The 27,925-nt window shown below is 40.8% G+C and overlaps 3 protein-coding genes across 7 annotated transcripts; 2 read left to right on the top strand and 1 right to left on the bottom strand.

Moving 5' to 3' along the window:
- Positions 1-2,179: 2,179 nt before the first annotated feature.
- LOC144214535 (cyclic AMP-responsive element-binding protein 5-like) lies at positions 2,180-11,109 on the top strand. Of its 4 annotated transcripts, XM_077742987.1 has the most exons (12): positions 2,291-2,325; positions 2,560-2,704; positions 4,392-4,458; positions 4,532-4,619; positions 5,534-5,655; positions 5,848-6,044; positions 6,977-7,103; positions 7,310-7,381; positions 9,097-9,444; positions 9,520-9,753; positions 9,838-9,946; positions 10,467-11,109. In XM_077742987.1, the coding sequence occupies exons 2-12, from the start codon at positions 2,679-2,681 to the stop codon at positions 10,589-10,591; spliced, it is 1,515 nt and encodes a 504-aa protein (XP_077599113.1). In that variant the 5' UTR covers positions 2,291-2,325; positions 2,560-2,678; the 3' UTR covers positions 10,592-11,109. The 4 variants fall into 4 exon arrangements, with proteins under 4 accessions (XP_077599114.1, XP_077599113.1, XP_077599116.1 ...); XM_077742988.1 differs by lacking the exon at positions 2,560-2,704 and having other exon boundaries at positions 2,180-2,325; XM_077742990.1 differs by having other exon boundaries at positions 2,298-2,704; positions 10,392-10,602.
- A 257-nt stretch (positions 11,110-11,366) lies between these two features.
- On the bottom strand, positions 11,367-14,386 carry tril (TLR4 interactor with leucine-rich repeats). The gene has a single exon (XM_077743647.1). The coding sequence runs from the start codon at positions 14,136-14,138 to the stop codon at positions 11,829-11,831; it is 2,310 nt and encodes a 769-aa protein (XP_077599773.1). The 5' UTR covers positions 14,139-14,386; the 3' UTR covers positions 11,367-11,828.
- A 5,231-nt stretch (positions 14,387-19,617) lies between these two features.
- On the top strand, positions 19,618-27,780 carry LOC144215110 (oxysterol-binding protein-related protein 3-like). 2 transcript variants are annotated; one of them, XM_077743907.1, is made up of 21 exons: positions 19,618-19,751; positions 22,393-22,524; positions 22,603-22,719; positions 23,201-23,254; positions 23,330-23,593; positions 23,743-23,833; positions 23,935-24,038; positions 24,119-24,205; positions 24,277-24,412; positions 24,480-24,604; positions 24,680-24,811; positions 24,922-25,015; positions 25,082-25,320; positions 25,393-25,530; positions 25,614-25,677; positions 25,769-25,847; positions 25,927-26,071; positions 26,395-26,539; positions 26,606-26,732; positions 26,801-26,923; positions 27,251-27,780. In XM_077743907.1, exons 2-21 carry the CDS (start codon positions 22,459-22,461, stop codon positions 27,345-27,347), a joined length of 2,427 nt encoding a protein of 808 aa, XP_077600033.1. In that variant the 5' UTR covers positions 19,618-19,751; positions 22,393-22,458; the 3' UTR covers positions 27,348-27,780. The 2 variants fall into 2 exon arrangements, with proteins under 2 accessions (XP_077600033.1, XP_077600032.1); XM_077743906.1 differs by having other exon boundaries at positions 24,922-25,320.
- The last annotated feature ends 145 nt before the right edge of the window (positions 27,781-27,925 follow it).

Here is a 27,925-nt window from a genome sequence, read left to right on the forward strand (position 1 = left end):
CACCAGACTGCTCATTTACGTGTATATGACAACAATTATCGATAAAGCAATGTTTTATATGCAAATGTCCATACTGAATCGAACATATGTTGTCTTTAAGGGTCTATTTAGATACAATGTCAATATGGCAGTCCAAAATTTGAACAGGGGAATTGAAATATATGTATATATGTTTTTAAATTACATCAGGCCCACATGCATGTGGTACCTGACTACTGCACCTTTAGAAGAACTTGAAATATAATGCTAAAAAAATTACTTGTTAATTTATTTGTGTGTCAAAGGATGGGAAACTCAATGCACATAGTTCTTTTTAGAGTTATCATTAGTTAAATGGGATGGTGAAAAGTGGTTATAGCACACTCACCTCGCAGTGATGAGATCGGGGGTTCAATTCCCGGTGCGTTCCGACGTTCTTGAGTTGTGCCTGCGTGGGTTTTATCAAGGTACTTTGGTTTCCTCCCAGACCCCTAGATGTGAATGGTCATCTGTCTCCTGGTGCAACCAATCTGCGGTACAGAAAATGAATGAATAGAGAAGTCACGGATCTGTAAAGTGGCACAATAATTTCCTCACTGGCTGCCATTGACAGTGATAGGCGTCCAATCATTCATTAATTCCATTCTCAGACATCCATCCATGCCAATGGCAGTAAATGATTTAAACTATATATGTATTTATACCATGAGAGGCCCACTTATGTAGCTGACGTAAAATTTCAGATTTGGATTTTGTTGATATGTCTCAACAATAAAACCAAAGTTGCCTACGCCACTAACAACACATGTCCATCTATAAAGCTTACTGATTAATGTCACTTTATAATGCTTGACTCCAGTGCGGCTCCCAGAGAGTGGAGAATGTTCTTAAATCAGCGAGGTTGGCTGATCTGGGCCGGCTGGCCTGTTAATTGAGCATTATAACAGCCTGCCATAAAATACTGGCCACTGACCTCGGCAAACTCACCCGTGACATGCTGGAAGCACACACTCGCTCACCTCCACGGCCCATAAACAAGATGGTGGAAGATGGTGTAGTAAATTAATGCAAAAACCAGCTAGGCGCCACATGTCATGGGTCTTTGAGAGAAAAATTGCTAAGGACTGTTTTAGGGGAATAGAATGATGGACTTGGAAGCCATCCAAGAGGTATTGTCTACCCCACAGAACCAAGAAGAGGGGCCCTGGTTGTCGTGACGGGCCTGGAGTGTGACTGTTAAGTGCTACTTTGCACTGGCACGCACCCTCGCTATAAAACATCCCTTATCTTGGCTCGAAACAGAACTCTGATTCACGTCCACATGGGGAGAATGGCCCGTGCACACAAAATGACATCATCACAACTTCCTGTTTGGGCTTGTTGCCGCAGCCGTGCTCATTTGCATGCTTCGCTTCATTGGCGGGTGATGAGTCAGTAGGGCTGGGCCCCCTTCTCCTGCACGTCCCACAACTAAATTCCACTCCCCCCAGCCTTGGCTCGGGTGCAGGAAAGCCTGACCAAACATGGCAGACGTTACTGTCACTGGACATGTGAAAGGACACGTTCCATTTGTGTAATAGTTACTGAAGGTAAAAAAAAACATAATTGGATGTATAGGCCTGTCAATGGCAGCTAATGAGTTAACCCCCCCCCCCCACACAATTCAACCACACAGGTGGTAATTTTACAGCAGCTTACAATTCAAATATAGTGTACTTTGCAAGAATGCAGTTTTTCCTTTGTACTGTATTTTATCATTGATCATTGTAGTGGTACTTGGAAAGCTGAGTATTTTTTTAGGTGGTACAAGCACTAGTTTGAAAGGAAATGTAATATATTTTTTTAAATACTACTGTAAATCACATTTGTAGTATCATTTTTAAACACGTAATATCATATTACTACCATATGCGAAATTTTGCAGGACAGACAATAAATGGAGTTTTTATTTCTTTAAAAAAGTAACAAAAGCAAACATATTTTAAATGTATTTTAACCCCAAATGTGCTATTTTACTTAAACATCATACTATCCTTTTCCACTTGTGAATGTTTCGAATCTCGACCGAGGCTTACGGGACGTCCTGCCAAGCCACCCCGAAAATAAGAAGCCTTCGGCGGCCTCATCACCGGCAGTCAGTCCGGTCGAAGCTCCGGCAGAGAAGCGACTTGGTGTGAAGCTAAACCCCGCCCACCCCCACTCAGTGCGGGACCGCAATGATTTAGAAGTTCAGGAATCCCACGTGACGTCACACGAATGATGTAATGCGTCTGTAAATAGAATGTATTGTCATCCCGCACCAGTCCAACGTGGTTCCTCGCGCCGCTTGTCCCTCTTCACTTGAAGGTAAGTTTAGCTGCCGTCTGCTCCCTCCATTCATAAAACTAGCAAGGAGTCCTGCGAACTTGCCGTCAGCTGTTTTTTTTTCTTCGATCGGGGGGCGAGAAGTTCGGCTGTCCCGCAGGAGCGTCTAAGCGCCGGTCGGTGGTCGACCTGTGGTCGGTCGCGTGTGACAGAACGGAGCCGCAAGGGGCTTGTTTTTATTTTTTTGTATTGTTTTTTTAATCTGACTTACGGAAGCTGATTTTGGGAAATACAACTACTGACAACCGCGTCGTAACTCGAAGAGGATTTGATGCGCAAGAGAAACGAGCGCCTGCTTCTGATTTCTGTTTTGTTTTGAATGAACTCCAAAGACGATGTTGACATGCGGCAACAACACAAAGTTAGTAAATAACATTATTAATATGGTTATTAATGTTGGGTTTCCATTATTTCATCTCCTTGTCCATATGACTACTTATTTTCATAAAAATATTACAATTATTAGTCTGCTTTTGCATGATATATAAAATATTATACGCAAACCTATTTATGGTCAATATATAACACACTAAACATGGTCCATATAGTTATTTGTTAGCATTACCTATGGAAAAATGTTTGAATACCTTATTATGTCATATTGTACAGATGAAAAATGACATTTGCTGGAATTATGTTTACCTCAATCACTGAAACTTTGCTGATAATAATTGAATACATAAAACAACTACATTATAATTCTTACCAGTCATACCAATATCAATTGTTACCCCCAAGATAATGCGTTGATTTGTACTTTGTTGGATTGAAGTATTTAAAAGATGACGTCACCCTGCGTTGATGTCTGACAGAAGGTTTAACTTGAAATATGCTGAGTCTGTTTATTTACAAACAAACAATAATCCATCTATCTCCCCCAACCCCCTATCTCTCTATCCATCTATCTATCTATCTATCTATCTATCTATTTTTTCCTTTTTTACACAAGCATACACTTGCTCATGCGCGTGTACACCTATGAAGTCACCTCTACTCACCAGGACTTGGAAAATGGGGGTTGAAGCAGGTTCAAACCTGTCAGACATGGGCCGGTGGAGCCCTCCCTTCCATTCATTGCAACCCCCTCCTCCTCTTCCTCCTCGTCCTCCTCCCCCTTCTCTCCCTCTTTACACCCCTGCCCTTTCCTTTCCATTCCGCGAGCTCAATCACCCCTTAAATCCAAACGACGGACTAAAGCAAACGGTACCTTTGGCGACACGGAGCGCGGCCCCCAATGGAAAATGCTGCTCCGGCAGCACTGACACCTCCAAAGTCATAATCACATCAGCGGCTTAATAGCTGAGTGGAAGGAGGGGAGGGGATGGGGATGGGGGGGTCAAGCCTTTGCCTATTTGCATTTATATTTATATACTACGATGACTTGATTTCATGTGAGGCACGACAAGCATGTGTCCTTTTTATCCCGTTACATTATCGTGCACTAATGCTAAAGTTATATTTGCCAATGTATAGATTGGACATCCATTGCATCTAAAAAGAAAAAAAATCTAATATCATACTATTTTGGTGATTAATCGACTTGGATTTTTTTTAATATCATGCAATTTAATTTTATATTACACTGATTAAATAGTTTTGCATCTCATTTTCATATTAATTTGCACTACATGCCCCCAAAATCAATAAAACGAAATTCAAAAGACATTCCCAGACACATATATATAGAGAATGAACGTCTCAATTTTTTTTAGTCCACTATCAAAAAGAAGGTGGCAGGTAATTTGATAACACGTTGGTAGTAGCCCCAAACAACCTTATCTTACACACAAGAGATCACTGAAGTCCAGATAATGTTTCTACATCTATCTCCCGACACTTGACTTCTTCTAGTCGGTCGGGCCACGATAATCGGAAGCGTAACATACAATCTGCGGTTAAGAGATTTGTCTCCTGGAAATATAGAACAGAGGATGCTTCCTGCATGACATCACCTCACTGTAACTGCAAGATGAGTAAGATAGAGTCCCATGCATACAGTGTGATTACCCTGCCACTAAAAACGCTGCCCCCATTCTCTCTTTGTGTAGGGCTGCATATGACATGAATGACAAACAGGTTAAGCCATTTGGGTGCGAGGCCCCCGGCTGCTCTCAGGTCTGCTTTTCTTATAAATTTACCCTTTTTTTGCCATTCTGCCAAATGCACTGATACAAAATTCCTCCCACAGAGCTTCCAATTTGAGGAACATCTCATCATGCATCGACAAAAACACCAGATGACCCTCAAGTTCTCGTCTTCCAAAACGACTTTTACTGGTGAGAAAACCTAAAAAAAAATCGGATAAGTATTGCCTTTTATCCCTAACTGATCCTCCATCAGATTAGAGAAAAAACAATGATGTCACAGCTGTAAAAAAAAAACACTTTTAAATTAAAAACACTAGTGGGTTAAGGCGTCAGTCCCACTGAGGTGATAAATCACAGAAGAAAGCCCAACGTGTCATTATTGTCATCCTGTTGGTTAGACTAATGGTAATGCGACATGGCTGTAACTATAGCAACCGCTGTCTCTCTGGACACATACTGTACATCAGGCTGATTTAAAAGCTGTCCGGAGGGCCCGTAAATTCACATCTGTGGCTTTGCGTCCCTTTCAAGTATCACTCATGAAAGAATGGAGTGAGAGACCTTCCACCTTGTCTAGAATGGAAATGCTTCCGTTAGACACACAGGTCCTAAAAGGGTGCTCGGACTTTTGGTCGCCAGTCTTTTGGTCCCTTTTGGTCGCCGGTCAAATGGTGACAGAGAGTTTACTGTTGAAACCTGCTCTCAAAATTATATTCATGAGAGAAAGTTTAATATCTAAGTACTGTTTAATATCGAAGTACTGTTTAATATCTAAGTACTGTTGAAACAATAGATATTTAGATTTGAAACTCTCTTATGAATATAATTTTGAGAGCTGGTTTCAACAGTACTTAGATATTAAAAAGTACTTAGATATTAGAAAGTACTTAGATATTAAACTGTACTTTGATATTAAACTCTCTCTCATGAATATAATTTTGAGAGCTGGTTTCAACAGTAAACTGTCTGTCATCATTAGCGACCGAAAGGGACCAAAAAAACGGCGACCAAACGTCCGGTCATGCCCAAGAATGACAAAAAGCAAAATATTTGGAATGATGGGTAAAGTACACAAATCCATTTAATTTTTCTGTTAACCCTAGACGAGACCCCGACCCCCACCCGCTTCCTGCAGAACTGTGAAGAAGTTGGTCTGTTCCAGGAGATAGAGGAGGAGTTTCTTCAAGAACAAGAAAAAGAAAAAGAAAAAGAGGAGAGCAAACAGGTCCGACCGAATAACCAACACACTATTTGGGTCCTCCGGTCCCATTGAATGACTCCCAATCTATCGTCATCGATGAAAGTGAAATGGGATTAAAAGGAGACTTTTAGTTTTTTTGTTGCCCACCCGTGTTTAAAATAACTATCAAAAGAGCCTAGAAAACGCATCCAGCTGCTCCCCCGTCTCTCCACGCAGGCGGTTTCCCGTAATGGGCCTTCTTGTATGAATCAGCACCAAGTCAAGGGCCACCAAGTCCATCACCCACCGCTGCACCATCTGCCCCCCCAGCCCCAGCCACCCCCCAGTTGCAGCCTGGCAAGCCGGCGATCCATTTCCACCACCCAGTCTGGATCCGCCGACAACCGGGCCTCATCCGCATTCACCCACTCGGGGTAAGCGTAATTGGTGTACACACCCAATTGGTTAATAACCATCTTCATCCATTCTCTCAGATGTGAGAACAAAAATAGGAAAAGGAACCAGACCAGCTACTTATTACCAAACATTACACTCCTACACATTTTGTAATGATTACAGACATCCGGACAGTGCGTAAAAAGCTTCCGCTGCGTCCCCCTGGATTATTATTGTAACTGAAAAAAAGAGGATTAGCTAATCCCCTAATAGTCCCTAGGATGGGAAAAAAATCTGTCACCAAAGACAAAAGACTTGTAACACATGTTTAAAATAGGGATACCATCAATAGTTGGACTAATTATTTTTTAAATTTGCAAGGCAGCTCTTATAAAAATGACATTATTCACTATTAATCTGGAGTTAACATGTCCACGTGAAAAGAATTTGCTTGGAAAGTCCATCTTGGAGCAAAAAAAAAAAATCATACGAGCGCCCCTGATTTGAATGTTTCCCCCAATGTTTACCTTCAGTTTCCCTAGCAACCAGACCCCCCTGGCCTCACGCCCCAAGGCCCCATAGAACTGCTCTCAAATCCGTCGAATAACGGCGTTCTTGGCTCGCCCCCTTTTGCCGTAAAGCTAAACGCTCCACATGCCTCGGATTCAGCCATGACATCATCGTCGATGACTTCAGCCCGATCCTGGCCGTGGCGTTGGCCGTCGCTCAGAAGCGCCGGGTCAGAGCGCGGAACCTTCCCCCGCTGCGATTCCTGGCCGTCTCCTTTTCCTCCTTAGCCATCTTTTCCCTTCTAATTTGTGACTTTGCTCGTTCTCAAAGCGCATATGTTATATGTACATTTACATATCGATCTCCATTACAATTTTAGCTGCACCTAACCTGGATATACACATCAATTTCCACCTCTGTCTCTAAGTCGCTATGTTTATCCCCCTCTGGTTGACGACAGGCCCGTTCCCGGACCCCCTTCCTCCCTCCTCCAAATACGCAACAGACAGCGTCAACCGCTACCAGCCTCGCTACCTGGCACCCTGCCCGATCCCGCCATGCAAGGGGCATCTGCTCAACACATGTCTGTAAGTACGGGCCACAGACTCCGACCCGCATCGGGTTCGATTCCCCCATCTGAATGACTAAGACGCCACCACATTGGCTCAAAGTAGTTGAAATGCCCATACGCTCAAAAAAAGCCACTCCAGCGGAGATGAATTTCACAAAAGTGGCAAAAAATGTGACCTCAGGGGAGAAAGGTTTATTCTCATGTCCTTTATTTCTTCTTCAGATGGAGAAGCAGATGTCCTGTATAATGGGTATAGCAGGCCCCATAAACAACCCGTCCTGTTCTTCGCCTCAGGTACTGAATAGTCAGCTATAAAGGAAATATTTTCATCCTGTGTATGCAGATCACTCCCTCCCCCCTCTGTTAAGAACATCAGGTCCTATAAAAACCTAGCGCTGGAGGAGCAAAATAAGTATACAATCCAAATCATTACGCCTACATTCTCTTTTTTAGGTATGTTGCAAGCTGTCTGTGTCATAAAAAAAAGAAAAAGCCCATTGATTTTTTACGTTTTACATTATAAGTTTGAAAATGAAATTGGACATTAGTGCGATGAATGCTGGCGGAATTTATAACACATGCTAATTTTGAAAAGTCAAGGACAGTCGAACACGTCATCGGGACTATTTTTTGTAGCGTTGTTAGAGTTTGGAAATATTGACTTCTTCTTAAAAAATGCATTTATCTCACCACAGTTTCAAAATGAATAGACGTGCAGCATATTAACGAAAAACGAGATGTAAATAACTAATGATAATTGCATGTTAACTCATTGGCTGCCATTGATATCAATACAAGTCCAATTCTTTTAAACTCAAATAAACAGTTTTAAGAAAAGATACATCCACTGGCCCAAAATCATATTCTTTCATGAATAATTTTTCCCTTAAAATGCCTTTTTGAATCACAACCAGCCCATAAAAATTGCCTTTAATAATTTTTAACTTGGCTACTACTTCCCAACAAGCACTCCCAACTCAAATGGATTTGACGTCTCTCCCCGTCAATGGCAAACAACACCAGAAAGTGCTTGATATGCACTTCTCTCTCCATTGACTGATAGCCTGGGTCAAAAATATCACTAGCATGTGTCATCCAGGCCAAGGAGACCTATGATGTAATCCTAAGAGCCCAATGTCAGTGTGTTTCTATGTAGTAAACAGAGCTGCAATCCTCGTGCCCCATCCTGTTCCTTGGGTGCGTATATGTGTGCGTCTGCTACAGCTGGCACAGACGGCGGAATGAGCTCATCCTTGGCGGGCGTTAAAGTGTGCCCCCCCCACCCTCGTCTCTTGAAGTGGAAGAGTAAGGGAGAAAAAGTCAGCTCGCCTCTCTTAAAGAAATATTGTGTAACTTGGAGCAGATAGCGATATTGCCATGGAGGAGTGGGGGGGTTGGGGGGGTGATGTCATGCCGCAAACATGATCCCCCCTCACCCCCCTCCTGCTCCCGGGAGCTCTTGTACTCATTTTCTCCTTTGTCAAATGCGAGGGACAAAAGAAAAATAATGAAATGAGAGGAGAGTTGGTAGCGATTGATCGTATTTCAGTGCAATTGATGGTGATTGACGTCTAATCCATTTGGGTTGGGAGAGGTTGGCAGCAAAAGGATAGGCAATTCATTCCATTTGGCAGGTTGAGTCAATGGTAGCTAATGAGTTAAATCTATCATGGAACTAACGGGGAAGTGCATTCTTTTCTTCCGTGGATTCCGACAACTGTATTTTTCAGACTGAGCCGTACCTGAGTTTGAGTTGCACTAGCCAAAGAATACACAGGGAAAAGGGAAAAAATATATATAAGTCGCACTGGAGTTTAAACTGGATTTTTGGGGAGCAGTTTTCACATTTACCAAAAACAAAAGACAAACATCCAAACAGACATGTGGCATTCATTATCAATACACATTAACAGAGCAAAATCACACAATATATTGAGCCTACTAATCAACTAACCACCAAAATAATTAGTATAATGTTAAAATGAAGTGGTGTGCTTCCATTTATTTAGAGGTCCAAGCAATTGATGGGCCAACACTACCAACAGCAGCAGCACCCAGTCATGCCCCATGTGAACAATCCTCCAAGTTCAATGCTGGAGATCATGTCCCAGCGCCACCAGGCTCCTCCCCTCCAACACCCCCATCACCATCATCCTCCTCATCATCATCATCCTCCTCATCCTCACCCTCAGCTCACCGCTCCCCCCCTGGGCTACCAACAGCGATGTCATCCCACCCATCCTCCATCTCTGGGTAGCCACCCTCACCCGTCCAGGAACACACCGACCCACCCATCGCCCCCCGCTCACCTCACCCGAAGTTCCCCTCCTGCACCCCCATTGACCGTACCTGCACAGGTATGACGTGTCTTCGCCCCCCTGGGGAAGACATCTTGAATTCCTCGTTGCAAAGACGCTTGTTGATGTTGACAGATGTCGCCAGAAATGCGGTCCTGTCACTCGCCGCATTCCCATCACGCGCTACAGGCCAGCGGCCATTGCGGCCGGCGGAGGAGGACGGCCGAGCAGGACCCCGACGAACGGCGGCAAAAGTTCCTGGAGCGCAACCGGGCGGCCGCCACACGCTGTAGACAGAAGAGAAAATTGTGGGTTTCGTCGTTGGAGAAGAAAGCCGAGGAGCTGACGCATACTAACCTCCAACTCCAGGTGGCGTTTATCGTTTTCTATCAGTGAATTACACTTATGTACATGGTTTGAGTATAAATAAAGTTGTGTTTGACTCCTACCTAGAACGAGGTGACATCATTGAGGTCGGAGGTTGGTCAACTGAAGCAAATTTTGCTGACACATAAGGACTGTCCTGTCACAGCCAGACAGAGGGAAGCACAAGGGTACAACAGTGAGTCCAAAAAAATACACTCAAAATACACAAAATAATACATCATTGACATTTCAATTAAGAATTTCATTGGAAATTTGGAAATACTACATCACATGACTTTGGAGTAAAAATCTGCAATAACATAAAGTCTACAAAAACCCCAGATTAGATTAGATTTAACTTTAATCTAAAAAAAAAAACCTGTGTATACTTTATGTTATTGTATATTTTTACTCAATCACTCCAAAACAAGGAGACAAAAAAAATAATCACAGGATTTAGTTCCAGGATTGCTGTCTCATTTAGCGGATATATCTGAATTATATCATTTTGCAACCATAAAACCTAAATTACTCACAAAAATGGAAACAAAATCCAACAGAAGTTTAAACTTAAGCAATTCTAGTCAGATTTCCAAACAGTTTCCACATCTTCAACCACCATAATTTGAATTATCGCGCAGGAGTACGGACACGAGTACGCAGGACCACCAGCGAAGGCTCGAGTGACTTTGATTGACAGCTGTCTCTGTGTCCAGCTGCAGGGGTGAGCCCGGGTGGAAGCCCCTCCCCTGTAGAATCCGGGTGTCATCGGCAGGCCATCCAGCACAACAGCGTCACCACGTCCTCGCTGATGCCGGGCGACCCCAAACCCGGAGATTAGAGATGGGGGGACTGGACTGTATTTTCAGTGTTAACGTGGTGAAATGTTCATTTCACTAAAGTCTATCTTTTTTTTAAAATGGCTGCATCATCAAGATTGCTAATTAGGGACGCTCATTTTAATTGGCCTTGCTCCTGTTTCTTGCACTAATTTTGAAATATAAATACCTACTTTAAGCTCCTATTTTTTAACGGAACATATGCAAAATGTGCACCTTTTGCCTTGTCCTCAAAGAAAGGACTATATTTTTGTACAATAATAGAAAGAACACCTTTTTTTAGATACAAATGTCATTGCATAACACATTTAACTCGATATATATTTAGGTTGGAAAGCCATTAAATGATGCAATATTTCCTTCCAGGCACTTTTTGAAAAATAACTTTCTCTAAAGTTGCGCTTATTTGTGATAGCATAATTTAATTTGCACTTGGATTGAATTTTTTTGTACTGCAAAGATGTTGACTATGTTGAATATCTTTATTCCCAATAAAAAAAAAAACTCAATTTTGCTATTGCTTTTAGTCATGATTGATTTTCTTATGGAGAAGTCTATAGCGCCGTCTGGTGACAGCTTTTATACAGTTGCTTTTTTTTTTTTATAAGGGTCAATATATTCTTCAGGTGTTATGATAATCAATATCCTTTTACTGCCATAATCATTAATAACAAAAAAATAAGAACATAACCAAAAAAAAAAAAAAAATTGTGCATTGTGTTTAACAAATCAGGCTTTATTAACGCATTAAAATAAAACTACCCATACAGCACACTTTAAAAAATGAATGAAAAGTATGAAAAAATGTATAAAAAACCTGTACAAATTGAAAAAAAAGTATGTAAAAGTCAAAAGTAGCACCATGGTTGAAATCAGTGATCTCTCATTCCTACAATCACTCATGCATTCAAAACAATAATAGCACAACATGTCAAAGCACTTGCAGGTGGGAGGAAATAAAAGGCAAAAAAAGGATGTGAACGTCGGAGGAGGAGGAGGTTAGCGTCTTCCTCTGGGATTACACAGGCCTTGATGACTAAGCTAAACAATTGTTGCTTTATTGGCTAAAGAAAAAATATGCTTTACTATACTGAAGATAACTCTTAACTCCATTATGTGGCTTAAATTGCTTCATCTGGGAGCAAAACTAAAAACTGGGATTCTGACCCTAAAATATATCCCATCTTTACATTTCCCAATGAGTTCAAAAAAGAATGTAAAATCCCATTCCATTGCAAACTAGTCCGAAAATCTTGGCATATCGAGTTCTCTTCGAGAGGAACCATCCTCCTGAAATCGATCACCAGGGAACTCAATGAGGTCTCCCAGTTTTGGCGATCCAAATCGAGCCAAGGGACTACTTTGATAGGTGGTGAAGTCATTAGACGCCGTCGTGTTGGCCACGTTGGCACGAAACGGCCTCCTGGTGGAGTACATGTGTCGCACGTGGACTGCCGACTTCCTCCTCTGCAATTTTTTCCTGATGCGGCGCCCCAGCCAGACCGAACCCACGATCACGACCAAGGCGGCGTTTCCCGCCAGCGTCAACACCGTCACCAACTGAAGGTCGGAATTTGAGACGGAGTCTTCGGCGAGAGTGACCAGACCGGAGCAGTGGTCACGTGGCGCCACTTGACAGACAGACCCGGCGACCACTCCCTCCACACACACCATATAGGTGACCTCCGGGAGGAGTTCGCGGAGGGTCACCGACCTGGCTGAACCAGGGGTGTAGACATAACGTGGGAAACGGTCGGTTGTCCCGAACCGGTCGAACAGAATCCGGTAGTGCACTTGGTCCAGGAAGGCACTGACTCCTGGTGTGGTCCAGTGGACTGTTACGGTGTTGCTGGTGATCTGGTCGACTGACACATTGGCGATGTTATGGTGGTTGAATCCGCATGGATCGGTCAAGGTATTGGGGAGCTTTTTCGGCAACGTTCTTAGGACTCCTGGTGGGATGGTAGAAGTGGGAGCCATCTGGCTTGGGTTGAGAAGATCCTTTACCAATGGTGTTCTGGGAATTTTCCCTGCAACTTTGGCACGTTTTCTAAGTGTGTCTGTTGGGAAGTTGGACCCCATAGGGTCTTTTTTGAATGAATGAACCTCAGTTTCTGGCATCTCGGTCCCCCCTTGGTCTCCTTGTATCCCTACTTGTTCTTTCCCATCAGTTCTCAGAGTTGTCTTCTCCTGCTTTTGTTGCAATGGATTCTCTGGTTCTTTTTCTCCATGCCAGACTTCACTCTTAATCTGGATCCGAGTTTTCCCCCCTTGGCTTTCCTCGGGTGCGATGTGGCTGCCGCACAATTGGCTCCAATTGCCATTGGACTGTAACTGGGAACGGTTCACATGTTCCAAGGAGTTCCCCTTAAGCGTTGCCGGGCGATGGCATTGAACAAACACTTCGGAAAGTTTTCCCCGAGAACGGGCGGTGGACATCCATTTTTTCAGTTGGTCCAGACGACAATCGCAAATCCAGTTGTTGCCATGGAGATCTACTTGGTCAAGTACTTGGTTCAAGTTGAAAATGTCACCGGAGAGGCTGGTGAGCAGGTTTTGGTTTAATTTTAGAACCCTGAGATCTTTAAGGTGATGAAATGCTAAAGAGTCGACGACAGAGATGCGGTTGCGGCTGAAATCCAAATGCTCCACGAGTTCCAAAGGATCCAGAAGCCCAGCCGGGATGCTCTCCAGTTCATTCCCATCAATCAGGAACTCTTTGAGATTTGACAATCCCAGCAGAGCCCCGATGTGCAGATGTGAAATCTTATTGTTACTCAGAGATAATTTCGACAGTCTTTTCAGATGATGGAAAACCTTATTGCCGACATGCTGAATTTCATTTTCTGAAAGCAGCAACGTCGTCAAGGCGGAAAGATGGGAAAATGCAAGGGCGCCACGCAGGACCGTCTGATTATTGACAGCCAGGTTGAGAAACCGGAGATTGGCGAGTTTAGAAAAGGCATTTCTGCGAATGTGCCGAATCCGGTTGGACTCCAGATGAAGATAACGCAAATTATCCAAGCCTTGAAATACAGAATCCTGCAAGCTTTGAATCTGATTGCCATCCAAACGCAATTTAACGAGATGATCTAAACTAGCAAAAATCCCTGGCGATATTTCACTGACATCATTATTATTTCCACAAAGCACCGTCAATTTCTTCAAGGGTTGCAGAGTCCCCAGCTGAATATCCGACAAATGATTATGTCCCAAGTAGAGCTCCTCCAAATTGGACAGTTTCTCAAACGCCTTAGGATGGATGCTTTGGATTTGATTAAACTGCAAATCCAACCTAACTAAACCAGCGTACCTTCCCAAGTCAATCGCAGAGATGTTCCCGATAAAGTTCCCCCCCAGGCTCAAGACCAGCACCTTCTCCTCCTCTCCGGCGGCATTCCGTGGCACCTCGCGCAAACCGCGGTTGGCGCACGAAAGACGCTGCGGTTGCTGACAATCGCAGCGATCGGGACAAACCCCAGTAGAGGCAAAACCTCGGAGAGATAGAAGAGCCCATCCCATCGTCGCCAGGAAATAGACGGTATCCATCCCCGCGGCGCCGGTGGCACCGGTGCGGCATTCGCGTTCTCCTTATCGGGCGCACCGGAGTAGCATGTTCCACTTGTTGCTGGCTTTAACGTGACAATAAGCCTAGGGCAGGAATCCGGGGGGAGGCTCCATCAGTGTAAAGGTTCACATCCCCAGTATTGCTCCATCCCCTTCAGTGGCCATATGCTGTGAATTACACACACACACACACACACACTCGTACAATTTAGTCCCTCCTTTGCGAGCGTGACAAGTGAGCGGGTGAAGTTTGCAGGGTGGAGCGTGGACGCCAGAAGGGGAGAGACATTGACCGAGTTTTTTGTGCGTGCCCGTGCGCGGCCAAGCGCGACGCTGAGGTACGGTTGAATGGTTTTTCGGAGTGGACAAAACTCCCACGCTGTTGAACTACTATGGGGAACTTCAAAGTATGCCTAAGGTTGCAAATGGTCGTTTTTTTTCCCAAGTGTACTGAAATATTTATCAAATATTTGGATATAGTTGTAGTATATGTTTATATATATAGTTACTCATATGTTGTATGTCTCTACATCAGGGGTGTCAGACTCGGGTGGGTTTGCAGGGCGCGTTAACGTCAACTGGAACCATTTTTGATATAATATTTAGATTTTTAAAAATAAATTAGATTATAAGAACTGGATTAAAAGCCCTAAATATTCAGTTTTTTATAGATCTAAAACAATGTTTATTTGAGCTTTCTAAATATATTATTAGATTTTACCAAATGATTTTTGAGCGAAAAACACACAAAAAATGATTAAAAAATTACAAATATTGATTTAAAAGGGGGGAAAATCATGAAATTTCATATACATCTATACTGTTCACTGTGCACTCATCATTTACTTTAGAGCCGCCACTTTGACAGACTCTACATTGAAAGACTATCATTTGGAGGCACTTTAAATGTAGTGATATTGTTAACATCTCTAATATATCTTTTTTTGCATGGAAGACTAAATACCAATTGAATTCAAAGAAAACCATAATACATTCCTGATTGTCAACAAGAGTGATTTTTTTTCATTACATTTCTGCTGGTTCATTTTCAGAAGGTTTACAAATGACAAACTTTACACGGGAAATGAATATGCCAGCTTCATTTTTGAATCTAGGTTAAGTCCCAGAACAGTTTCCCGTCCGTCCTTCCTTCCTACTTGCATCCCTGTCTACACCATTCATGTTATGTCCTCCATTCCAAAGAGCAAGATTTCCTCTACTGACTAACGCTAAAGTCCAAAGCTAACATCATTTGTCCATGACATAAACCAGACAACGGGGGTCCGATGTCTTCTGACTCCATGTGTGTTCCACAGTCGGGGACGTGGGAATAAGACCGAAAAAATGGCCTAGACAGGAAATGACTCCTCGCAAGAGGGGGGCTTCCCAAAGGGTCCTGTTTTTGTCTCTGTAATATACAGATCTTGACTCAGAGAGAGCTCACATCACACTGTGATATCTTCCAAATGACGAGAGCATGAGAACAAGGCCCAACAGCGGGATTTGTTCCCCAAGAGGCATCCAATCCTAAACTCTGGAAACCATTTCAGCAACCGAACCTCAACTATGACCCCCCCAAAAAAACATGCGTCCTTCAATTTGAAGTATCTTTTTTCTAGATGAAAGTACACTACTTTTTGTGTGCTAATGGCTAAATGACTTAAATTTGTAGATGTGACAACTGGACACCTCATGGGGGAAAAAAACATAAGATTCTTGTTGGCTCAAGTCCAACACATCCTGCATTTAAATCTCCTTTCAAGCCTACAGATCAGATTTGGCACATCTCCCTCTGGTGTCTGCCATTTGAATTCTTTGGCCTGTAAATGCGAACCATGTGTGCAACTTCTAAGTCATTTTATCGTAAGGTGCACTTATGAAAATAAAGGTAGAATGTCAGTATAGGGCTACATTAGGAGTCAGTTTTGCTCTATTGTGGTAATACTACTAAAAGAACATAAGGATCTTTTTTCTAACTGTTGCTCTCAAAACATACACAAATATAAAAAATCAATTTTTGTGAGTTTTGCAGCCCTGAAGCAAAAATTGGAAATTGCTGTTTGGGACTTAAACTTCCATATTTCGGGTGGAAAGTACTACATTTAAAAATGAAAAATACTTGGGTATATATTACCAATTTCATTATGCTGAAATATATTATAGTGTATAAAAATATTAACCAAATCTACTGCATTTTAAGGGCCTTTGATGGCGTTAAATTGCTTTACCAATTCTGTAATTTTTTGAAAACAAACATAAGAAGGGACATTTCAAACATTTGTACTAAACATTTTTAGGAAAAATGAACTGTTTTGACCGTTTCTTTAATTAATGAATAAATGTGCAGAAAATTAACTCAATTTCAAATGCAAATCTCAGTATGACAAAAGTTAAGAAACACTATCTGCATTGTTTATATGAATAAAGTGTGACGGACTAACTAGCAAAGCCAAAGCAAAGGTGTCTTAGTAGAAACATATGTATCCTGTTGTAAATCAGCTTTCTTTTCCCTTCTATGGGCCTGACCTCAAGTTAAGAGTTAACCCATATGGGAGCAACATGAAAACCAATCAATCTGACTCAAAAGAAAGATGAATGGCACCTTGGTTACTTAAGTATCCAATCAAATGACCTCAGTTGCAACTTGGGATTAGTCTAATCTTGCATGTATCTTTGACATTCTTGACTGGCTTGTGGGAATGGAGGTGAGGAAGCAAAAAGAGGCCGAGGGGAGGCGGCGGGATTGTGTGTTTACAAGAGCAACAGCTGCTGGGATCATTAAGAAGAGCTTTGCCTTGGACTAACAGTGTGTGTGTGTGTGTATGTTGTTGCGGGGGTGAGTGAACGTGTTTATGCACTTAGAGGGGGAAGGTGGAAGAGATTCTTTCCTATCTATCAGCGCGTGGAGATATGTGGGCGCGCGTGGAATGACCCAACGTTATCAAAAAAACTGACCTATATTCCAATTTAAAAGAATTGGGCACCCATCGCCGTCCATGGCAAATCAAATGAACAAAAATGGCACAAAAAAAGGAACATCTGGACAGGAAAGCTCCAAACCGCCACTTGGTTGACAATACACAATACAAAAACACAATACAATGTGTTTTATAAAAAAATAACCTCAAAATGACCCTTTTCCAAAAACACAGCAATGCAATATAGCATATTTCTTTGCATTATGTTCAGATCCAGTCACCCCCCTTTGCAAGAGCTATTCAGGCAAATGTTGGAGAGAAAGAAGTACAAGAGCTTGAGACTTTGAGAGTGCAGAAGTGGAGAACACAAGGCGAACTTGGACATCTGGAAAGAATTACAACACGCCATTGCCATGTTGAAAGGGTGGCGAGTGTGGAAGCGGGTGGTGTCAAGGAAAAAGAGTGAGAACAAGACTTTGATGGACTAAATGGGACTAAAGAGGCTGCACGTAATCAGACTGAATCATATCATGACTCAGAAATGATGTCTTCAGATCGTAAAAAGAGCAAAGGCAATAGACTAATCCTCTAAAAAACTGAGGTTTAAAGTGGGGGTTGTGACAAAAGGCACACTATCCTCTGAATTTATGTATCGGGTCTTAATTCCAAACAGATTATAGAACAAAAAGTTTGGCCGTAAAAGTCTTCATTCAAGCACTATTATTTCACAACAATGGAGTGATTCTGTCAAACGCTGCCCTCTGCGGGTACAAAACAATATTGCAACAATGAGCTACGCTAATAAACAAAGAATAGCAATTGTTACTTTTTGTAGTTCACGTTTGAGTATATTTAAATATAGATCGACACGTTTTGGTCTGTATGTTCAAATCATAAATCTGAAATTATTAATTTTGAAGTACATTAAAAATTACAAGAAATTCCAATCAAGATAATGCAAAAAAATACAATACGTCTTAATTCCTTATCTTTGTACAGTTTGAGCCAGAAATGTGATACAAGAAGCGCATAAATAGCTTTTCCGGTATCAGGTTTCGTTGTTAGTTTATTTACAAGCTACTGTCTCTTCTTTCGCTTTTAAATTCCATGTTAAAATCATAAAAAGGCATTGTTTGTTGAGTAAATTAGGCCCTCTTGTATTGGAATGTTTGATAGGTGCGGTTCACATAGTGTAACAGTGCCAAAAAAAAATGTGAAGGTGCGGTACTTTAGTTTTAGGTTGAGGACATGACACAAGCTATTGTTTTGTTTCCCTCAAACTGTCTACATAGTATTTGTACTTTGAAAATATTCAGGTCGGAATGCCGACAACGATAGTATACGTGCACAACTCCAAATTCCAAGCACCTTCAGCCACGTTGCAAGTTCCTACAAACATTCAACTCTCTCTTTCTCCTAAATGTTCCCCTTCCTTTCACTCCCAATTCTCCACCCCTTGTTGCCATAGAAATAAGCGCACACACAGACAGGAGCAGCCTTGTACTCATGCAAAGAAGAAAATTTGTTTTGTTGGCTAAACAGAGGCAGGGCAAGCATTGCAAGGAAATTGAGCTATTTACTGGTCAGACACATTTTACTGTTGACTTCAAAAGGATAGTTTTCTCACGAGTGTATGTGTTTAAAAACAACATTTGCCATCTGTTACATAACAAAGTATCAAGAAAGAAATAAATGTACACATCCACAAGCAAAAATAAACAATTTATGCAATACTACAAAGTGATTTTCTGTCAACATTTGGCTGGTAACAAAGTAGTACACATAACAAATGCTGTTAATGAAGTCAATTGGTACACCTGTACGTACTAATTAATAACATTTTGCATTGTCTTATGGTTACTTTGTCAAAATATTGATTCAAAATATGATTGACAGGCATTCAAAGGACTTACCTGATGGAACACAAACCAAGGAACATAAATAAAGAAAATAGGAAATAAAAGTTCTGATTTACCTCATGTAAGATGTTCGGTTGGTGTTGCGGACTCAAACAATATTTGTTGGTGTCCTTTTTATCGCCATCTCTTTGTTTTGTACTTTTCCATTGCCTCTGTGAAAATATACATATGTCAGGTTTGTTTTTTTCTCAATTATTCATATTATTAGTTGACATTATTAGCAAAATAATAGATCTGGGATCATGGGTTAGATTCCAGTTCGGTCCGCACTTTACATGTGCCTATGTGGGTATTCTCCAGGTACCACAGTTTCCTCCCACATTTCAAATAAACACATATGTAAAACAATTAAAATACCTGTACCAACTATGTTCCATGTTTATCACTGCATACATTATGTTTTTTCATTTTTCTATACCTTTAAACAAGTCGATTCTTCGTTGTTTTGGCGTTGAAATCACCGGCTGAATTCAGCGTTAAATATATGTATACGTCATCAAAAAGAGCCCAGTTTCAAACGAGCGTCAACCTCAATGTTGCGCACCTCGCAACTACATTCCCTCTTGTGATTGGCTTACAAAACTGCCCATCAATTTAAGATGCCCACAGACTACGCCCCCTTCTACAATTTTCGAGCAATGAAACGAGGACTAGGGAGAACTTCCCGGACAGGTACTACTCCACCTTTCTACGCTCATCATGCGAAGCGATTGTTTTCACGGAAGCCGATTTTCTTCCTGCTAGGACTTTTAACTCAGGTAAAGATCTATATTGGAATTATCGCCCCGTGTAAATAGCACAGCAGCACTGACACGATTTCGGTCAAACGCTTTCGATGGAATAATTAATAAGAAGTCGTGACATATGGGGGAGCGTCTGCAAGCATCTCCGCGTTAACAGTTGGGTTTTTTACGCTTTAATTCGTTGGTAAATGAGAGGATTGCTCTCTTCCTCTCTCGGGATTTTGCTGCGTTGGCATCGGGTTGGGGGAAGTAAACGTTTAAAACTGGACACCTGTGGAGTCGATCTCTATCTTAAAATATTTATTAGCCATTTAGTTAGTCGATATTGGTGCCTGTTTTTTTAAATTTGGCTATTACGTTTTAAAAAACACAATAAAAGTCATGAAAAATCGCTTTGGGGGCTTGAATATGATTTTAAAAAATCAAAACAATAGTAAAACTTGTATTGTCTTAAATATAAATCGGAATTATAACAACAACAACAACAGTAGGAAAATAATAACAAATATTTTCATTAAAAAATCAACAAATTCCCCTTAAAACTGCAAGACAAATACAAAATCAATCCTTGATATACTTTAAATACTCAAGCAGAAGAACTAAGACTTCATCTAAGGGGGAAATTGTGCATCTATTGTGCTAATTAGAAGGTAACAAATCAATTATTCCACCAAAGTGTTTTTTTTTCCTCATTACGTTTGTGTTTGTCAGCACTCAAAAGATGTGCTGATGTAAGGCGCCAATTTATCACTCCATTTTAACGCACCCACTTAAAAGCTGTCAAGCACAACATTCCATTGTGAACATATATTCTTGATTTTCATTCCTTATGCTCTTTATTACTATGTACTGCATGGCTTACTTCAATTGCTCGATCTCATTCATGCAAAAGTTTTGTTATCATAATGAAGTTGAATGAATGTTGTTCATGTTTTGTTCCCATAGCCACAATGCATAACATAAGTTATCTTAGCTGACACGATAGCTTTCAGCCATGACAAGCGTTCACGTTGAAATCAACCATGTCGTTAAAAATATGTCCGCTCAATGGACATGATGTCAAAGGTCAGATAAGTACTGCAAAGTGCTGCTACTGCCATATGTTTTTTTCTCTCTCCACAAGGCAGCTGCTGTATTTTGTCACAAAATTTGAATGCCTGATCATTTTGTCAGGCTGTTTAAAGCAATCTCATATTGCAGTCTGATAATCATGAGATAATAATGCACAGATTTTGCAGGATCATTTCTGTAAAGAAGCTTTTCAGGAAGATACGACAGGGTTTGTAAACAGCTGGTCCATTTGCAAGGATAGATAGTCTTTGCAGTCTATTTCTATGCTAACACAATCTGGAATGTTCAATATGGAAGCCATTTGAGATTTAAAAATGAAAATATAGGGTAAATCTTTGGGAAAAAAAGTGAAATTTGTACATGTAAGAGCAACATGTATCACTAGTTATTGCAAGTTTGCACTTTTAATTTTGTTTTCCAAGAAATACTAACTTGACAAACTAGTAGCAAGTATACATTGACTTTATTTATGTAATAGAGCAAGAATATGAATGCTTGCTCAAATATCTTTTTGTGTCTCACTTTCTCATGACTGGAAAGTCCAGTCTGACATTTCCTCAGGCTGCTTCTCTCTGTTCATCCTGTCTTAATGTTGGTGAACAGGAAAGATTTATTTGCCATATCATACATGTAATAACAAAATGTTTGTAAGAAACAAGAGACAAGTTACATATTTGGCTTCCCCAAGGCACCTTCAATGTCATTCTTGTGACTTTCTTGATGACATAACTGCTTTTCTCCTTTAACAGATCATTTACAACCAATTGTGTCATTAATGATTGACACTTTTCGGGATTATATGCTGAGCCGGTTACCGATAAACCGCGATAAAGTTTCACACGGCTAGCATTACCGTTTGGAATTATACTTAGGTTATCTTAAAACCTTTTCAAAGTCCCAGACTGAAACATTTTGTATTTATACAATAGCGTTTCAGACAGCTAGCATCTTACTTTAACTTAAATTAGCATAAAACACACTTTACAGGGCTAAATTATGTGAAATAGGAATAAAAAGGGTGTTATGTAATGGCCTGGTTGTAATGACCACTCATTTAGTCAGTCAGTACCGTAACATGAGTGTGGGAAATTTGTCGAGCTAAATTAAGACAAGTTCAAGTGTATTGTTTCTATGATGTCTGTGTTTTGGGTCTGAGACTAAGAGTGGATTTGGTATAGTGTAACAGAGCAAATTCTTTCCTGTCGCTGACTCACCCTCTGGGCACGGCAAAGGATACACACTCATTTAAACCATTGCTCTATATGCGGAAGGTGGATTGAACTGCGCCTTATTAAATGAACTTTAGACTATTTACTGTGTACAAAACATTGAATGCCGTTTTGAACTGGATTCAGGTCTTCGCTTAGGCCCGTATGGGGCGTGGCCGCGAGACGCTTGTGGTAAAGCAACACAAAAAAAAAGCATGAACAAACACAGCCATGCGTAGCACGGAGTGGAATTTCTGTTACATCACAATGAGAGGCCATTCTTTTCCACTCATCTAGTATCAAATGTGTTTTCATCAAAAAGAGTGTAACCTTTGCACAACGTTTTTACATGAGATTCTTTTAACCTTTCTCGGCAGACCGCCGTCGTGTGACCTTCAAAGGTCGGCGTTCGACTCCATCGTGATCTCTGGTAAGGACGACCAATGATGACATCACCGTCGCCAACTCATAGCGATAGTAGTGATTCTTCTAAGCAAGATTGTAACCAGGTAAGATTGGACTTTGGTCAACAGTTCTTAGGTTTTTGTACGTGGATGCTCTTATTTTTTTGCCTGCTCTCTTTACAGGATAGTTGGGAAATTGTGGAAGGGCTCAAGGGCGGACCTGCCATGATGGAGCAACCTGAGCCACAACAGGGTTTTCTGTTGAAAAGGAGGAAGTGGCCCATGAAGGGATGGCACAAGGTACAAAATGGCTTGGATGTCGTTTGGTCGCCTGTCTTTTGGTGACATAGAGTGTACTGTTTAATATTAAAGAGAGTTTAATATCTAAGAGAGAGAGAGTTTAATTTGTAAGAGAGAAAGTTTGATATCTAAGAGAGAAAGTTTGATATCTAAGAGAGACGGTTTAATATCCAAGTACTGTTTAATATCTAAGTACTGTTTAATATCTAAGTACTGTTTAATATCTAAGTACTGTTTAATATCTAAGTACTGTTTAATATCTAAGTACTGTTTAATATCTAAGTACTGTTTAATATCTAAGTACTGTTTAATATCTAAGTACTGTTTAATATCTAAGTACTGTTTAATATCTAAGTACTGTTTAATATCTAAGTACTGTTAATATCTAAGTACTGTTTATCTAAATACATTTGACCAGCGACCAAACGTCCGGAATTGGTGTGTATTAATAACATTTCTGTTATATTTTGTCTTTACTCAGAGATATTTTGTGTTGGAAAAAGGCATCCTAAAGTATGCAAAGCGGGCCACAGATGTAGGTATCTCCTTGAGTGTAGTACATTTCTTCATAGTTGTAGTTTTCCATGTTAACTTTTTGTTTTACTGATAGTTGAGGAAAGGAAAGGTCCACGGCTGTATTGATGTGGGCCTGTCCGTCATGACCATCAAGAAATCATCCATGTGCATTGACTTGGACACGGAGGACAACATTTATCACTTGAAGATGAAGTCGTTCGATGTGTTTGAGGAATGGGTGACCAAGCTGCGTCATCATCGTGTATTTCGTCAGAACGAGATTTCATCGTATCCTCATCCTCACTATTACCACAGCCACAAGTTTTCTTCGCCCTCCCTCGGTGACTCCATAAGGAAGGTGTGGTATAAATGATATTTGTGCTCTTTTGAAATAAGTTATACATCTGAGGAGCCTTTTTCAAGTTGCTAATGGCACATTTCAATAATTTCATAAAGACGACTTGAGCCATTTGTCCTTTAATTTCTAATGATGTCTATTTAATTCAGGGGGCTTCCCTCCGCAAGCAGACGTCCAGCCATCAAGCCAAAATCAATTCTTGGCTTCAATCCTCAGAGGACATGAACAAGTGCGCCAAAGGTTTGCCTTCAACTCATCCATTTTAGCACCAAAACACTCCACTTTCGATACCTTTTTTTGCATTAGATCTAATACTAACTGAAATTATTTCACTTGCCTAGATTTGGAAGAATGTGAGTCCAACTTACAAGAACTCAATTTAGTCTTGAGGAGCATGGAAGTCATGCACCGTACATACTCCGCCTCATCCATCAACATGCTTCAAGTAAGAAAAATAACGACTTTTTGACATATACAATTATGTTGAATCTACCTTAGCAAAATCACTGTATTATGCTACCACAGACATCTACTAATGACATCTCCAAAAAGGAGAAGAGGTCCAAAAAATGGCGATCCAAGAATGGCAAAAATAGCAAAGTAACAACACAGGTGATGTCAACAAAATTGTGGGTATTGACGTTCATTCCGCCACATATTTGACCTTTTAATCTCTCCTTCAGATGCCTCAAAACCACTCCCTTAATCCCAATCTCCCGTACGTGGAAGCTAACAACCAAGAGACATTTCCGGACTCCCCGGACTCTCCGGTTGAGGTTTCCCGTCTACAGGAAAACTTCAATAGGCTTGCTAACAACAGTGAGTCAGCCTTCTTTATAAATGTCTTCTTTATGTGCTATATACATTACAATTATTTTCTCTGCAGTCCACACTTCACTGAAATCAGCCTACAGTTCCCTCTCCGCAGAAAGAGAAAGATTAAAACACACAATGGAACTACAACCCCCTCAACCAATGCAGGTCACAGCCTTAAAGTCAGCCTATAACTCCGTGAGTGTCAACATACTAATGTGATAACACTATAAAAACAGTCATTTTCTGTATTGACATTTTCCATCCAATCAGGAATGCCTGGACGAAGACCATTCATTGGTGCACCAGTCATCCAATGACAGCAGAGCATCAATTCCCGAATCCGTATGCGAGTTCTATGACGCGCAGGAATACCTGCTTTCCTCGTCCTCCTCTGAAAATGAGGTAAGGCATCATCAACTTGGACACAGGTTTGCTGCAATCTTATTGTATTTATAGCAAAAATCTGATTGGCTGTTGATTTTTCCCTATTTTTTTTGTTTGGACGTCCTCAGCTGTCCGACGACGATTCCTACATCAGTGACGTGAGCGACAGCGTTTCCGTGGAAACCTTTAGTAACGAAGGGGCCAGCCAGAGACACAGTTCAGGTACATTAAACCACACAACCACTAAAATCTCAAAAGTAACGCCATTTTTTTGGTCACTTTTTACAGTCAGTAGTGTCGGATCCGTGGTTCAACGTCGCCGCAAAACACTACCTTCGCCTAGTCCGCCATCCAGTGTGAGTTTGTGGAATATTCTGAGGAACAACATTGGCAAGGATTTGTCCAAAGTGGCCATGCCGGTTCAGCTGAATGAACCACTCAACACGCTACAGCGACTTTGCGAGGAACTGGAGTACAGCGAACTGCTTGACAAGGCTAATAAGACTTCTAATCCTTACCAGCGTATGGTAAGATGTAATAATGTAAACTCACAGCATGAAAAGTAAGGTCAAGTTTGACCATTTTCTTCTCTGGTGTAGGTATACGTCGCTACATTTGCTATAACGGCGTATACATCTTCCTACTATCGAGCTGCAAGTAAACCTTTCAATCCGGTTTTGGGAGAAACCTATGAGTGTGATAGACCTGATAAGGGCTTTAAGTTTATAGGTGAACAGGTCAGTACCTTTTTTTTTTACCTTTGTTTCATAAAAAAGAGACAGAACTGTTGATGACTTTTTGTCATGTTGTGTTTTTAAAGGTAAGCCATCACCCACCAGTTTCAGTGTGCCACGCAGATTCAAATAACTTTGCTTTTTGGCAAGGTGAGCATGAAGAATTTTTGTATCACAATGTGTGTATGATAATTGGTTAATGGGGATTGTGCTTATTTTTTTCATCTATGATTCATTACAGATGTCCGATTGAGGAACAAATTTTGGGGAAAATCTATGGAAATTGTTCCAGTGGGTACTACTAATGTGACACTGCCTTCGTAAGTCCATTTTTTTTCTGTTTACGTTATTGAATGTCGACATGGACATGAATTTTGACGTTCTAACTGGGTTTGTTAGGTTTGGGGACCATTATGAATGGAACAAAGTGACATCGTGCATCCATAATATTATCAGTGGACAGCGTTGGATCGAACACTACGGAGAGATGACCATTAAAAATGTCAACAATAACACTTGCGAGTGTAAAATCACATTTGTCAAGGTCAGATTATACACAGTCACTCTTTAGTTATTCACAGCCTAATATACTGCACTCTTAGTCTCATTTTAATGTTAATTTCAGCCCTTTCCAATTATAAATACTATTTCAGCCTTCATTTTTCCTTTAAATCCTCATCACATTAACAAGAGAGTGGAACGCACCCTCTGTTGGTCAAATATGGTATTACAAAAACAAATGTGGATCTGTTCAATGATTAGGTTAAAATTACACTTGGAAAAGTTTTAACTTATGGATGAAGTCTACATAAATTGGACACCAAATGATGGATTAATCAACTTTTTTTATCCGATAAACTCTTTCAGGCAAGATCGTGGAGTTCTTCTGTCAACGAAATTGAGGGCGTAGTGACCAATTCCAGCGGACAAGTCGTCCACTCCATGTTTGGAAAATGGCACGAGTCCATTTTTCAAGGAGACCCACCTTCCGCCACCTGCATTTGGAGAGCAAGTGAGTAGCAAAGTCATTTCCGAATCACACTCCAGCTCTCCAATACTCACGGATATGTGCGTTTAGATGCCATGCCGCCAGACCACGACCAGTACTACGGTTTCACTAAATTTGCCATCGAATTGAACGAGTTGGATCCAACAACAAGACCTCTGCTGCCCCCTACAGATACACGCTTCAGGCTGGACCAGAGGTGGACATTGATTTCTTATATATATTATATATTATATATATTTTAAATACATGTGACTTCACTTTCAGGTGTTTGGAGGAGGGCAATGTGGAGGAAGCGGAAGGACAGAAACAGAGGATAGAACAACTTCAGAGAGAGAGAAGGAAAATGCTGGAGGACAACAACATGACCCACCAACCACGTTTCTTCAAGTATGTTTTGGGAGACGCAATCAGACAAGCACACATGTATTTTTTTGTTTTTTTTGTCGCTCTCATGATTGTGAGATAACATATACGTACATGACTGTGACTCAAGTGATAGTCCGTTACCTCCTCACTGGTGTTGAGATGTTTATTGTTCATTTTACTGTTTATGTTTCATATGTACTGTTAACGGATGCACTTTTTTATATGTATCGTATCATGTGTTGACCCGGCCCATATAATCCCTAGAATCTATATATAAAAAAAATTAAACTATGTGGCTGTACAGTGTTTTTTGGAGTAATCAAAACAATTTTTTTCTCATTTTAATAGGAAGTCAGAGTACGACACGTGGGTGAACAACAACTCGTACTGGGAATTACGCAGAGATCCGGGCTTCGCTAAGGTGGACTTCCCTGAGTTGTGGTGACCTGCGGTTATCTTTTCACTTCACTACAAATTACAACGCAATGGGAAGTAAAAAAATACGAAGTGAGAGTCCACCTCACGTCCTGATTTGTGTCGTGACAACCTAAAAGTATCAAAGACTTCCTCTGCCGTATTTTTCATTGCGGTCTTTGTGTAGATTCAAGTGTCTCTTTTTAAATATTATTGAACTTTGCTAGTCTAGATTCAAGACATCATTTTATGCATCAATATTTTTAAAGTGCCTTTTATTGCTGTGCTGCACCTATTCAACTTTTATTGGAAAAAAATGTGTTATGAAAACAACCATTCAACTGTTTTGAAAAAGTTTTTATTATTACTTGGTTGACCACAGAAGTGAACTGTTTAGAAGTTGCTATTTTAGTAGCATATTTGGTCAATAGAGGCAATAAACTACTGTTTGAATCAAACTTTAATGCATATGTGGTTTTCTGTGACTAAAATAAGAAAATATCTAGACATTTTCTTTATGAAATATGATAGCATGGGTTATTTTTTACCCATTTGTGTACTGATAATAGTGTAAAATAAAGACATTTTTTTTCTGGTATGATATGAAAA

Source organism: Stigmatopora nigra, chromosome 21 (assembly GCF_051989575.1).
Source record: "Stigmatopora nigra isolate UIUO_SnigA chromosome 21, RoL_Snig_1.1, whole genome shotgun sequence".
Classification (NCBI taxonomy): Eukaryota; Metazoa; Chordata; class Actinopteri; order Syngnathiformes; family Syngnathidae; genus Stigmatopora; species Stigmatopora nigra.